Raw genomic sequence first — 14,290 nt, 5'->3', positions numbered from 1 at the left:
GACTTCCCTTGCCATCCACCCCTAAACATTTTCAGTGGGGTTCAGTTCAGGCGAACACGCTGGATGATCCAAAAGAATCGCATTATTTGCCATGAAAAAGTTTTGTCCTGCAAGCATTATGAATTGCAGCATTGTCCTACTGAAAGATCCAGTCACTTCCACACAAGCGAGGGCCTTCAGCCAATAAGGATGCTCTCTCCATCATGCCAGTGTAGCCAGCTGCTGTTTGACGCCCCTGTATAACCTGAAGCTCCATAGTTCCATGGAAGGAGAAGGCACCCCAGATCATGATGGAACCTCCTCTACTGTGTCGTATAGAAAATGTCTCCGGTGGGATATCCTTATCATGCCAATAACGTTGAAAGCCAACTGGACCATCCAGGTTAAATTTTTTCTCATCAGAGAACAAAACCTTCTTCCACTTTTCTATGTCCCATGTTTGGTGCTTCTCAGCAAAGTTTAACCAAGCTGTTTCATGGTGTGGAAGGAGGCGTGACCTTTGAAGACGTTTACAGTTTTTAAAGCCTTTCTCTCATAGATGCTGTCTTATTGTTCTTGAGCTGCATTCTGCATCCGTAAGGGCCTTAATCTGGTTCGACGATCGACTGGTATCTTGCTGGACAACCCGCTGAATCCTCCTGCTCAATGCTGGCAAAATTTTTTTGGGCCAACCACTTAAAATTCTAGTTCTGTATTCCTCAGGGTATTGTAAAAAATTTGCAACAGCAGTTTTACTCTACCCAATCTCACCAGCGATGGTAAGTTGAGAGAGACCTTGCTTTTGCAGCTTGACAATTCTGCCACGTTCAACCTCTGTCAACTTTTTAGCCTTTGCCATGTTTTTACCCAATGTAACACAGGAGATGTCAGTGGGAGATGTTGACAATGCTAATGCTTGAACACAAATGACAAATAACTAAATTTTGTTGCGTATTTACCGATTAACGCTTTGTTTCAGTATGGTCTTAAACTTTTGACCAACTAGTATTTAGGCTAATTTCTTAGTATTTGCATTTTCCCTATTATATGCTAAAAAAGTTTTTTTTTATTTTCCATTTTCTTATTTTCATCTTTCGAAGATGTACTCTAATAAGTGGTTGAGTCTAACAATGAAAAATGCCAGCAGTGTATGTTTTACCTTTCCCAGATTTTAGTTTATATTTTTCAGTTTTTGAGCTTGATGTTTATAGAGTTCTTTTATCAATAAATGTGTGTGTGTGTGTGTGTGTGTGAAAGAGAAAGAGAGGGAGAGATATGCATTGTGATGAATCTTTTATAGTTGCTTTTTCCATTCAACACATGGTCATCAATCATACACAAACTGAATCACTGTGACAACAATTTTATTTATATTCTGGAGATGTTTGTCTTTCACTTAACTAATACACACTTGACACTTATTCACATCAAATTTGATTATATGTTCTTCTTCTGATGTTTATATAATTGTATGAAAATAAGAATTTACTATTTTATTTTTTCTTTAATAGGTCTTCCGAGTATTAACATACCCTTCACAGATGGCTCCTGTAAGTAAAACATTTTTCTAGTTATTAAATTTAAAACAAACTTAAAGATGTAGCAAAGTATTGCTTCTCGCTTGTTTTAGTGAGAACGGAGGTTTATATTAATTATTACTTTTGATATTTGTTTTAAGAGTTTGAGTAAGATTTGTGGCTTCTATACACAAAATAATGAGCAGTTTTATGACAAAATCTTAAGTTTTTTAAGAACATAAGCTATCAAGAAAGTTATTTGCCCTCTCTAGGTTTCTATTGTCTTTTTGCATGGAAGATCCTTACCAATAGCAACTCCGAGCTGCCGGGTGGTCATTTTGGAATGTTCTTCGCTGCTTCTGTTATCCCTCTGGAAAGTGTTTGAGTAGACAGCACAATGTGGCAGAAAGTGGGACAGAGATGTCCACTACAGTGTAATGCAGGTCATCCTCTATTATATAATATAGCATTTTCCCAGTGGTTGGGCGAGTTAAGGAAGCAAAGTGTTCTCCTCATGTAACAGTTGGATTATTGCTCTATTCAAACTACATCTTGAGTCCAACCAACCTGTTGTGTGAAAATGCTCAGTTGATCTTGTTGTTTTTTTTACCCATTGCTGTGATACATGAGCTCATCCTGTTTTCTTCCTGTCGTATTTTCATCTGTGTGAAGAATACACCATGCATGAGATTTATGTAGTCTCCTGCAAGTGTTACCACTCTAGTAAGTCTCCACTTTAGAGTATCACACTCCATGGGCTTCCTCCTCAATTACCTTCTTCAAAGGATACTCTTTTAGGTTTTTGCAGTTGCATTGGCCCTTCTTCCACATCAGTCTGGTATTATAACTACTGTGTGCAGAGAAATATGTCTAATTTTGTAACTTAACATATTCCTTGCCTCAAAACATATTTTCGATAAATACCTCTCTGTATGCTTTCTTACCCTTCCTACCCACTACTGTTGCACATTATTCTTGCCTCATTCAAGAAAAAGTTAGAGTGTGAGTGATTAGGGTTTCTATTGCATATGGAGATTTGTCAACTCCCTATTAATAGAGAACTGTTGTCACACAATGATCATTTCACGTGGTTGTGTAATTCACATTTTAACATGGGTTTTAGGGCAGAGAAAGCTCAAATTCCCAAATGAAAACTGTGAGCTCATTTGACCAAGATCGTTGTTCTGTTTAAAAGTTTTACAAGTTTTGTTTTTTTTTCTTCTTAAGATATTATGTAGTACTAATGTGGTTTGAGCTTGTTTTGTCCAATTTATCAAACCTCCCAGGAAATAAGGCATAAAAAATAGTTAATTATAGTTGCAAAATTGCCCACTAAATATTAATTGTACTTTTTAGGAATAAATATGATATAAGAACATCAAATTATTGTAATTTGGTCTTATTTTGAAGTCTTTGTACATCAATATTGCTGTAATTGGATCTTTTTAAATAGTCTGTTGTTTTTTTTAATTTTGTTTTTGAATGACCAATACACCCTTCCAGATAACCTCTGATAAATATCAGGTTGTTTGTTCAACCCTTTGCCAGTCTTGGCTTTTTGTTCTTCATCCATTCATAGCTGTTACTTTAAGCTGTTTCAGAGAATTATAGAGCTGGTGAGTCAGGACCAGTGAGAGTTAGGCTTTTTTATTTTTGCTTTGTGTGGACACCATTTAAAATAGATACATGGATCTTGCAGGGTTTTTTTTTAGGGTATGGCCCTTTATTTCCATTCCCCTTAATTGTTGTCTCTTCTTTCCCATTGCTTTCCCTCTACCAAGGCATCATGTTTTTTCACCAGCAAGAGACAATTAGGTACTTATTTCAGAAGTAGGCCATAGAACTTGGGGAACATTCTCAGCTGGTGTTGTACTTCAGATTGGTTGTCATATCCGAAAAGATGGAGTTTGGTGACTTGTAGATTTATTGTCTCTGTACTATTTCCTGCTTGTGGATGATGAAGATCGACATGTCAGATGCATATCTATGCATTCCATTCTGAGACATCTTGGGATATTTTCCATTTTGTTATGAGGAAGCATGTTTATTAGTTTTGGTCTCTATCATTTGGCCTGGCATCAGTTCATTATGCCTTCTGCTTAGTAATCAGGTAGTTTGGTCAACTGATTCATGCCAGAGGCCTTATTTTCCACCATTACATGGACAGTTAGCTACTTTTGACTTTCACTGAGGTCTGTTGTTCATGTTTGTTTTCTTCTTCCAGAGGCTGCCACAGTAGGTTGGCTCATTAAGGTGGAAAAGTAGTTTTTTACACCTACACAATATCTGATTCATCTGTGTGTGTTTATTTCCTTATCTGTTGGGACCATTCTTCTCCTCTACATTTACAGGATATAGCAAGTCATTTTCAGTCTGCTAGCCTCTTCTTCTCCTACTACATGAGAGACCCTATTTCATTTTGGGATGTGGACTTTTCTGAAAGCCCTCATTCACCTTGGCTGTGCACATGTGTGTTACCTTCAGTGGGTGTTGCTTGATAACTGTTCCTTCTTTCAGGATACCTTAGATCCTTCTAAGATGTTTTTGGACTTGTGTGTTCATTGAGGTATTCTGGATGTGAATGTATTTACCACACATTCTCAATGCACAAACGTTTTGGTCTCTCATTCTTCATCCTTTGACTCAAGCTGTAGATACTCTCGGCCAATACTAGAAAGGATGTTACCCTTATGTATGTTATCCTATTCGTCTTCCTTCCAGTCATTTCATTGATTTATACTACTGCATATTGTGTACTTACAGTGACTCCATTTTGGCCTATTCAGACATAGTTTCCACTTCTGCGCAGGTTTTTGGTGTTATTTCCTCTTCCTTTGCCATTTCTCTCCACTCTTCAACACTTACCTCAACCTTTCAAGCATCATTTATCCATTTCCATTCTTTTGTTTCATGCAGTCTCAACCCTCTCCAGACATGCCTCACTGTGGTCTGACATGCCCTAACCAATTGACACCCAGTTGTCCCATTAATGGCTAATGCATATTATGGGATTCCTTCTTGTTATTTTGCCTCTTTATATTTGCAACATAATCATAAAAGAGCAAAGAGTATACCTGGATCAAATGTGATGCAGTCTTCTATTATGGTGTGATATTTTCATTTTTGGTTCTGTTCTTCATGGTCTATCTTTGTACACTTCGTAAAGGGTGATCATTTTTTTTTCACAGGCCCTCCATCAGTTCATTATAAGGTTCTAGCTATTCTGTGAGAGGTAATATATCATACTGGAAGTTAACATTTTCCTAAACTGAAAATGCATTACCAATAGATAATAATCTCTTCTTACATTTCCCATCCAGCCTCCTCATTTCTAGCGAAATGTGGTTTGTCTTATGTCCAATATCAAAATAATTAACAAGTGAAAATGTGGGGAGGGCTCTGGAAACTATATGGATTGTGTCATGCTCCTGTTGGTGGAGAGCTACTTCATAATCATTTTGCATGTGGATATGCAAAAACAGGAGGTGAAAGACTAGTAGCAAGCTTTGAAAATTGGCATTGATAGAGAGCACTACTAATGAAAAAACTATTTTGGGAGAGAAATAATAATATGTTGGAAACACATTTTCAGTTTAGGAAATTATTAACTGTCATTCTTTCATATTCTCCTTGTTAAGGAAAAAAAAGAGAAAGGATATTATTCTTATAATTCAAGACATTGTTATAGCAATATGTATAAGCTTTCCAGGAAACTTTAGCTACCACTGTAAAGTAAAAACTATCATACAGTCATCATAAAACCTATCATAGCATTTTCATATATTACTTGAGAGACAAGTTTTCACTAACAGGGAGAAAATAATTGGCTTAAATCAAATGGTATTTGTACAGCCACTCATCTTTACTTTAATTGACCTTTAATTCTCTCAACACCAGCTTCGTCAATTTGACTGACCACTTTGTACTTGTTTAAAGTGTCTGTAGTTTTGATACTACTAACTCTTGATATAGTATGTATATTTTCACAAAATTAGGCATACCTTAAGTAAACATTATAAGTATTTCACATACAAAAAAAATATTTTTTTGTAAAGTATTTTTCATTAACCAATAAAAAATTTATCTATAAATAGAGCATTTTTTCACTCGCCTGAGTACAAAGATATTTTCCATGTTAATATTTAAAATACTTCTTATCAAATTTCATTTGCATAATCTCTGAAACCTCCTAAATACATTTCAAACAAAATGTTTTCAGACAAATTTTCAAGGCTATAATAACAATGCTTTGTCTGAAAAATGAATATTTTATAGGGTACATTATGTTAAATGTTTGTAATTATTGGAGGTGTTGTGAATAAAATAGAGAAGAGACAATTCCTTGAGGAAAATAAAATGTCACATTTCTCAAACTAGGAAAGATCTGGGGTATTTTCAGATATTGCCTTATAAAGTTAAGAACTTATAAATTATATGTATTAAAATATGGATTATTATCTATGATTTTATGCTACATTAATTGTTATAACATAAATAAAAAATAATTTAGTAATATTTTGAATGTAAGCCAATAAAATCTTGTGCAGTAAATGACTTCTAGACAAAGAGCCACTCGCCTTCCTTGTTCATTTTTTGGTCTTGCATCCTAATATGTAATGTTATTTATATCTGCAAAGAACATGTTTTTATGAATTTTGTTAAATTTATTTCATTACCTTCAATTACATTTTTAAAATGAGCTTTCTTTTTATTTGTGACTGTTCATGATATAGTATATGTGTATTTGTAACCTTTTCATATACTTTTGAAAAATTCTTTGTCTTTTTCATCTTTTTCATAACTGATGTAAAGTTGACTTATGATTTTATTTTTTAAACAGTATATTTTCTAAGGTTTTTGCACTATTCATATAGCTGATGCTTTATACAAAATGTTTCAGAGAACAAAAATATTTGTTGGACGTTTACCTGATAACTGTGACTCATCAGAGCTTCAGTTACTGTTTGAAAAATATGGGAATGTAACGGAATGTGATGTAATAAAGAAATATGGGTTTGTGGTATGTTTTTCACACTTTTTAAGTTATTTATTGTGTAAGGAATATTTAGCTGTTTAAGTTTCAAAACACAGATTCACGATGTCTATTGAAAATAAAAATGGTTGAGTCAGTTTTATGGAGTGTGACATGACGTAACTTAGATTTGAGCAATTAGTTTTAGACAATATAAAATTTTAGATTTGGTTTGAATTAACTAAGATTTATTGCATGTGTGGAACAAATAAAATTTCATACTTGGAACCAGAATTGAAGCTAGAAGCACTTGTTGCACAGACAGAGTTGAATAAAGACTGATCTGAGTAAAATAAGTGATGTCTTCACTTTTTAAAAATTGTGCAATCTTTTTCTTGCTTAATTTTTTTCAGCATAGGCAAGGTCCCTAACACTGACCTCAGAACCATTTTGCACTTGTTATAGTTTTCTTATCATAACTTTTTAATTAGTAAGCTTAGCTTTACAGAATTTTGCAGATTATCAGTAAACATTACAAGGCTTTTGTATGAAAAATATCTTTTTATTATTAGTATTATTATTAAGTTTTAAGATTTTTTAGTAATATTTTTTGCAAACATTTCTTCTTTTTGTATGTTGACTATCTTAAAGTAAATTTCATTTTAACATTAAAAATACTTTTATGCATCAGAATTTTTTTAATTTCACATGCAAAGTATGTATTATGTCCAGACAGTTATCAAATATTTTTTTAAAGAAAATTTATTTATATCTGTTGTTTTTCCCACACAAATCTTTTTATGGGTTTTGTAGATTTGACTGCTTTTGTTTTACCATAAAATGTTAGGAAATATAAATTATACTGTTTTTGTTCTAGAATGGATACATATTATAACACAAAAACACAAATGTTTAGTTTAAGTTGCTTGAATGTAATAATATTATATATTTATGTATATTTATTATATATACCTTCCAGTCTTGTGACTTCCTTTCTTCTGTTAAAACATAGAAGAGTAAATAAAGAGGTATAGCAAAGAATTATCTCTTCTAGTTATAAACTCTAATTATTTGCCACTTGTCATAAGTTGCTAAGCCTTATGAAATTTTACACATGAAGGATGTAAAACAAAATAATTTTTTTAGTTTTTTTCTATATATTTGAAATAAACAAAACCATAAATTAGTATGACAGTACCATAGAATTCTGCTATAATTTATCAACTATAGTAACTAAACTGTATTTGGGTCTTTAAAAAATATGAAATTTCAAGCTTACTAAAGACTTACCAGCTTCAAATCTGGTATGAAAAGAATGACTTTGAAGCCTTAATACTTTGACAATGCTGAGAAAGTACTAGGAGGACATTTTTAACTTTCAATTGTTTATTTACATATTGTAGAGAAAAGCAAGTATACCTAAGAAAGTGATACCAAAAATGGAAAGTGTGGCACTGAGTTTGATTCAGTAAATATTGTGATATATTGTCAAATAGAAAAGATAGGATGTTTTTATTTTATATTCTAGTTTCTCTATACCAATCATTTCAGTTCCTATGTTCTACAAAACTATATACATGGACATCACAAATATCTAATGTGAACAAGTGCTGCATTCAAGATATCACATGACACACACACACGTTGTATTTAGATGTTTTTTTGAATATATACTTTTATAATCTACAATTTGATACTACATGTGCAGACATAAATTTATAAAATAGTCAGTCAATAAATCTTTGATTGGATGTCAACAAACACGATTCATAAAAATGCAATGAAATGTCATCCCTCATTTCAGTTCTTCTGACATTGCTGTTCATGACCTTTTGATCAAAAAATAGTAACAAGTAGACATGAAAAATACTAAGTAAGATATTATTTAACCCTGTGCAAGTATAAGCATTGAAAATTTAATTCTAAAAAATTTGTTTTGAAGAATGTTTTTAAAACTTCTTGCAAGTCTTATATATCACAGTCCTCTTTATAAGGTTTTAAGTAAAACGTACACATTTTTAGTTAAATTGTATATCTTAAGAGTCACAGTAGAATGTCGAGAACATTGGAAGAATATCTTTGTAATAGTACTTTCAAATAATAGTTAATGATTTGTCAGTGGTGAGTGACTAACCTTAGAAGTTTTCTTCAATCCACCTAGACCACATTTTTAAAACACTCATAAACTAGAAGTTTTGTTGGTTAATCAAAACAATAATAATAATCTGGCTCTTAACTTTCTGTTTAAATTATGATAAGTAAATCTATGAATATGATGCCAAATCACATTACTAAAAACTTCTTCATGGTTGTAGAAGTTAACCCTTTTGCAGTGGGCTCAGTATAACCTATGCATGATTATATACACATTTGCACATGTTATACTATAATTTGCAATGCAGTGTGTATATTTTTGCAGAATTTGTTAGTCTTTTAGTAAAGATTGTAAGTGGTCTGTATATTGGAAATCATATCTTTTAATGAAGTATTTTTTACTAAGTATGTTTGTGAAAATATTGTGTCTGTTTAGTTACTAGTCTGAGTGCAAAATGAATTCCATGCTGTGACTAAAAACTATTCTTCATTTCAAAAATCTCAAATATTATTTGTGTAATCTCTAAAACCCTTTAAATACATTTCAAGCATTTGTTTTCAGTAAAATGATATTTTGCATGTTATTTTCTGTACCCTAACTGTGGGGTCAATTAGCATAAGTTTCATAATGATATATTATTTTTATTGTATTGACCTTCAGCTGTGCCTGGCTACCAATATACAAATTACAATGACACAGTGCATGTACATTCATCTTCCCATATCCAATAATATATAACTGATCATTAATCTTTACAAAGTCACCCTGTCTTGACAGTGGTTTAGTGGATGAGTAATCTTTTGTAACAAACAGTGACATCTCAGTAATACATTATATATCTATATAGCTTTTTACTATTTAGAAATAAGTTATCAGACTTTTTTTCCTTAAAATATAGAACAGTAAAAAACAAAGTAAAACTATGACATTTGAACTCATTTGCTGCTTGACATATATTGCTAAGCCTTTTAAAATTTTGCACATGGAAGATATGAAATGAAATATTCTTTTTAGGTATTATAGTACAGATGAATAGCCAAAACAATCATAAATTACTATATTCATACCATAGAATTCTACTGTAATTTATCAAGCTTAGTAACTAAGCTGTGTTTTGGTTTTTGGTTTTTTTTAATAATAAAAAAAAAGCAAGCAAATGATCCAACCTACCTCCTTGAAATCTTGGTTTGAAAGAATGAGGGGGCCTTCTAAGAGGTTGAAATGACTAAGAAAACTATCAGGGGGACATTCTAAGCTGTCATTTGGTTATTCACATGTCATACATTGAAGTAAGTGTATATAAGGGCTGTTTCTGAAAATGGAAAGAGGTGAATGGTGCCACTGTGTTTGATTAAGTACATAACCCATAGCTCAGCAAAATGAAAATATATTAAATCCTTATTTTATATTTTAGCTTTCCAAGAATGGTAATTTGAGTTCCTAATTAATACAAGACTATAAACTTAGTATTTTAACAATGCAAACGTCTAAATTGAATCAGTGCTGCATTTAACATACCGAGCGACTAAAAAAAATTAATATGTAGGTGTGTTCTTTTAATACTTTTAAGAAATCAACTAATGTATAATAATAAAATTAGTATTATAATCTAAATTTTGATATCAAACCTATTGACATTAATTCATAAAATAGTAGTTCAATAAAATCTTGAATGCAAGTTAACAAATGTGATAAAATGACCTTTGAACTGTGACCTATCAAAGTAGGGTTAATTGAATTGATAACTTTATTTACTAAACAGTTGTGCAATTTCATTTTGTAATATATATTTCTGTATTGATTATTACATGAGTAATTGTTAGATGTTTTCATGTTGCAAAGTGTAATTTTTTTTTATATTGATTCCAGGAATTATAGCATACAAGGAATGTGAGTGAGCATGCTTGTTACATTTCTTATTACATGGGTGTGATTACTTCTTATGGCAGTTGCATATAGTATTTTGCAAAACACTTAATTTAGGTACATAATTAATAGAACCATTTAAGAATACATATTTGTGGTCACTGATTTCATTTAGTGAACAGCATATGTTGTATGTGCAAAATTACTTAAGTCTATTGACCATTTATTTTCAGAAGTTTACAGTTTTAAAATGTCTACAGGTATACCAAACTTCAGCTCTTAATTATTATTTATTTGTATAACTAAACAATAGTGTCTTATCTCAGCAGAAATATGCAAAATATGTTGATTAATTAATGTAAGACCATAAAAAATTTTAAAGTAATAATCGTCTTAATTGTTGCATAAACATGTTCACATTCTTATTTACGAGATTAGCAGTGGCATTTAATAATTAAATTTAATAAGTTGAATAAGTATGTCATTCTAGAAAAGCGAGATAATTTAGTACTATATTCATTTATGTACAGTTTGTATTTTCTTTGATGCCATAATGATAAACAGTAGTAAGAATTATTCATTTGTGTTAAACTTTGGACTGTCAGTTGCAATGCTACAGTTTGAAAGACTAATAAAGCTTAAAATAATATGAAATAGAATTATTTGATTAATACTACTTACAGTTTAATGAAATTGGAGGACCTGAAAACCAGGATAATTCAACTGCATTGAAATGTTTCTGTAAACTGTGTTCTTTGCTAATAAGAAGTTAACAATACATATAAGTGACTTGTTTGAAGTTGCTTGTTAATTCTTACCCATTGTACATGTTCTTCACTCTTAGGGTGGAACTGTGTTGAATGTTCATTCATGGTGAAATATATCTTAACAAGTGATGTGAGCTTGTTGTATATATATTCACAATACACTAACATAAATTATTAATTTCAGTGTTACTGTATCAATTTTTAACATAATTTTTGTGTTGATAGTATTTATATAGATAGACTTAGTTGGTGATTAATAAGCTTGCTTTGTTTAATATAAGGTTTTGGACTTTTTCAAACCAAACCTAACAAAGCAGTCAAAAGTGAAAAATGAATTTTGTTACATTTGATTATGTGAAAATTTATCACCATATTTTAGTGATTTTGAACAAGTTTAGTCACAAAATCATGGTTACAAAATTCATGTATACACATTGTTATAAAAGTGGTTTTATGAATAAAAGCAGAATTTTTTTATACATGCTTCTAATGAATATGCAAAAGGTATTAATGTTATAAGTCACTGAACAATATTTTATAAGTTAGTCATTACAAAAAAAAGACTAAAGGTATGGTACAGGGTAAATGTTAAAAAATTATGAACTGTTACTTTGGAGTCATTAAAAATGCTTTTAACCAGTGACTACCAGAATTGTGACAGTTTTTGTCATCTTTTAAACCTTGAAGTTCTAAAATTGGTCTTTTGATATTGTTTTATAGATTTACTGAACAAATTAAAATCATTCATGTGGTTATTTCTCATGGATAAATGTGTATTAAAACATAAGTATATTTCATATATTATTTTCGTTAGCACATGAGCTCACCAGAAGAAGCTGAAACAGCCATAAAAGAATTGAATAATTATAATTTAAGAGGATCAAACATAAGTGTAGAGGTAAGTTCTTTCTGGCAAATTAATGCAGGCTTTAGAAAAAAGAAATTGTTTGTTTGAATTTTGAGGGTTTTTATAATTATTACAAAGACAATTCCCCCTTTCCAGTTTGTAGCAGAAACACATAGTTCATTTCTAATCTCTAAGAAAAATACAATTACACTATGTGACAAATTTTGTTCCTGGATATTATGTTATTTTTTAATTGCTTATGTTGTAAAAGTACAGAAAATAGCCATTATTTCCTTCAAACTTTGTTTTTGTGACCTGGATAATGAAATTTAGAAATTAACCTATTTTCTATGAAAAAAATGGGTAAATTTGCACATTTTCATTTACATGAGGTTTGAATAAAACAACATATGAATCAAGGTTTACATGTATTTATACTAATATTACACAGAAATGTTTAGAAGTGAGTAGTTTTTCGAGATTTGCGACTGTAATGTAAATCACTTTCACATATCAGCCCCCAAATATAGTCTCCCATCATGTTTTCGTTATACATTCCTCAGTAGCAGAGTTCAAAGTCCAGTATATCTTGGTGGATGAACTTGCCTTGCTCCTCTGAGTATGCTCCCATTTCATCCTTGAATTTCTCAAGATGAGCATCAAGCATATGGACTTTCAGGAACATCCTGCATCCCATTTCGCCATAGTTCTTCACCAGAGCCTCAACCAGTTCCACATAATTTTCAGCCTTGTGATTGCCCAAGAAGCCCTGAACCACTACAACAAAGCTGTCCCAAATTCTTTTTCCCTTTCTACTGAGCTTTTTTGGGAATTCTATGCACTCCAGGATCTTCTTTATTTGTGGTCCAACAGAGACACCAGTTTTGACCTTTGCCTCAGACAGCTTAGAGAAAAAGTCTCAAAGGTACTTGAAGGATGCAGACTCCTTATCAAGAGCTGTGACAGATTGTTTTGTAAGACCCAATTTTTTTGTGTAATGGTGGGAACAACACCTTCTGAAGGTCCACTAGTGGCTCACACTTGTCATTGTGCATTCCACAGAGAACTCTGTCTATTGTGGCCAGTGCTTCCTGTTGTCCCAAAGGCAAAGATAACAGGGAAACTTGGTAAAGCCTCCTTGGAGATCAATCAGGAATGACACCATTTTGAAGTCTGCAATAACCTCCCAGCTTCAAGACTACCTCAAGACTTCTAGCAAGGTCTTGACACTGTTGTATTCCTCTTTGAGGTGCACCAAATGAGTTAGGGGAAGAGACAGATACTTATTCCCATCATGGAGCAGCACAGCTTTGGAGCTTCTGGATGAGCTATCAGTGAAGAGGCACCACTTGTTTGGGTTACAGGCAATTCCAGCTGCTTCGCACAGACCGGATACATTGTGACAGAAGCAGAGCCCATATTGACAAGCGAAGAAGCTTGAAAAGTGTCAGTGATGCTTCCTCTGACTTGCAACTTGCACACTTTCATCTAACAAATCCTACTCCTTGAGTTTAGATGTCAAAAGCTTGGAATTTGACTTTGTTAGATCAAGATCTCATAAAATCATTGAGGTCTCTTTGGATGGGGTAGTATGGGTTTCTCACCAGCTGCTCCTCTGTAATCTGGATCTTCACATCTACCTCCTCTTCTACAAAATTCTAGAAAGTTCGAGAAAATTCTCTATCAGCTACTCAGCACTGCATCTACCTGGAATGTTCTGGAAAATGGGTAAATTTGAAAACTTCATTACCCAGGTCACAAAAGCAGAGTTTGAAGAGAAAAATAGGCCTTTTTCCATTTACTTTAGACATAAGCAATTTGGAAATAACACTTTCTGCCCAGGAACAAGAAAAAGTAAACATTTTGTTACATGGTAAAATTGTAACTTTTGGCTAATCATTTTGTATTTTTTTTATAATGTTCTTAAACAACTGATATATTTATGTTCTGATTCACAATACTAACAGTTTCTTTGAAGTTTTTATTGTTAACTTATATAATTACTGTTATAGTAATGAAATTTTTCACATGTACTAAGTAGCAAACTTAACTACTGACAAAATGTGATGAACTCCCCCCTCTTCCCCTCCCATTTTTTGTAAGACTTAGAGAAGTGAACATGAGAAAGTATGTTGGTAACTTGAGGATGTAAATTATAACCACGTAGATGGATGGATAGCACGTGCCATTCTAACAAGGAGATCCAGAATTGAATTTTTACTCTTTCAGCAACATGCAGTACCTCTC

General features: G+C 32.2%; 1 protein-coding gene across 4 annotated transcripts in view; it reads left to right on the top strand.

Annotated features, from left to right (window-relative positions):
- The window catches only part of LOC143229819 (uncharacterized), a 41,723-nt gene that overhangs the window by 10,860 nt on the left and 16,573 nt on the right, over positions 1 to 14,290 (top strand). For 2 of the 4 annotated variants that reach the window (XM_076462626.1, XM_076462625.1), the window contains exons 2-4: positions 1,491 to 1,529; positions 6,397 to 6,516; positions 12,011 to 12,094. In XM_076462626.1, the coding sequence (XP_076318741.1) occupies positions 1,521 to 1,529; positions 6,397 to 6,516; positions 12,011 to 12,094 (213 nt within the window). In that variant the 5' untranslated portion in view covers positions 1,491 to 1,520. The remainder of the gene's footprint in view (positions 1 to 1,490; positions 1,530 to 6,396; positions 6,517 to 12,010; positions 12,095 to 14,290) is intronic. The other 2 variants (XM_076462628.1, XM_076462627.1) reach the window with 1 other exon arrangement.

The sequence above is a fragment of the Tachypleus tridentatus genome, chromosome 10 (genome assembly GCF_004210375.1).
Source record: "Tachypleus tridentatus isolate NWPU-2018 chromosome 10, ASM421037v1, whole genome shotgun sequence".
Classification (NCBI taxonomy): Eukaryota; Metazoa; Arthropoda; class Merostomata; order Xiphosura; family Limulidae; genus Tachypleus; species Tachypleus tridentatus.
Note: the sequence above shows the minus strand (reverse complement) of the source record. Positions and strands in the feature narration are given on the sequence as shown.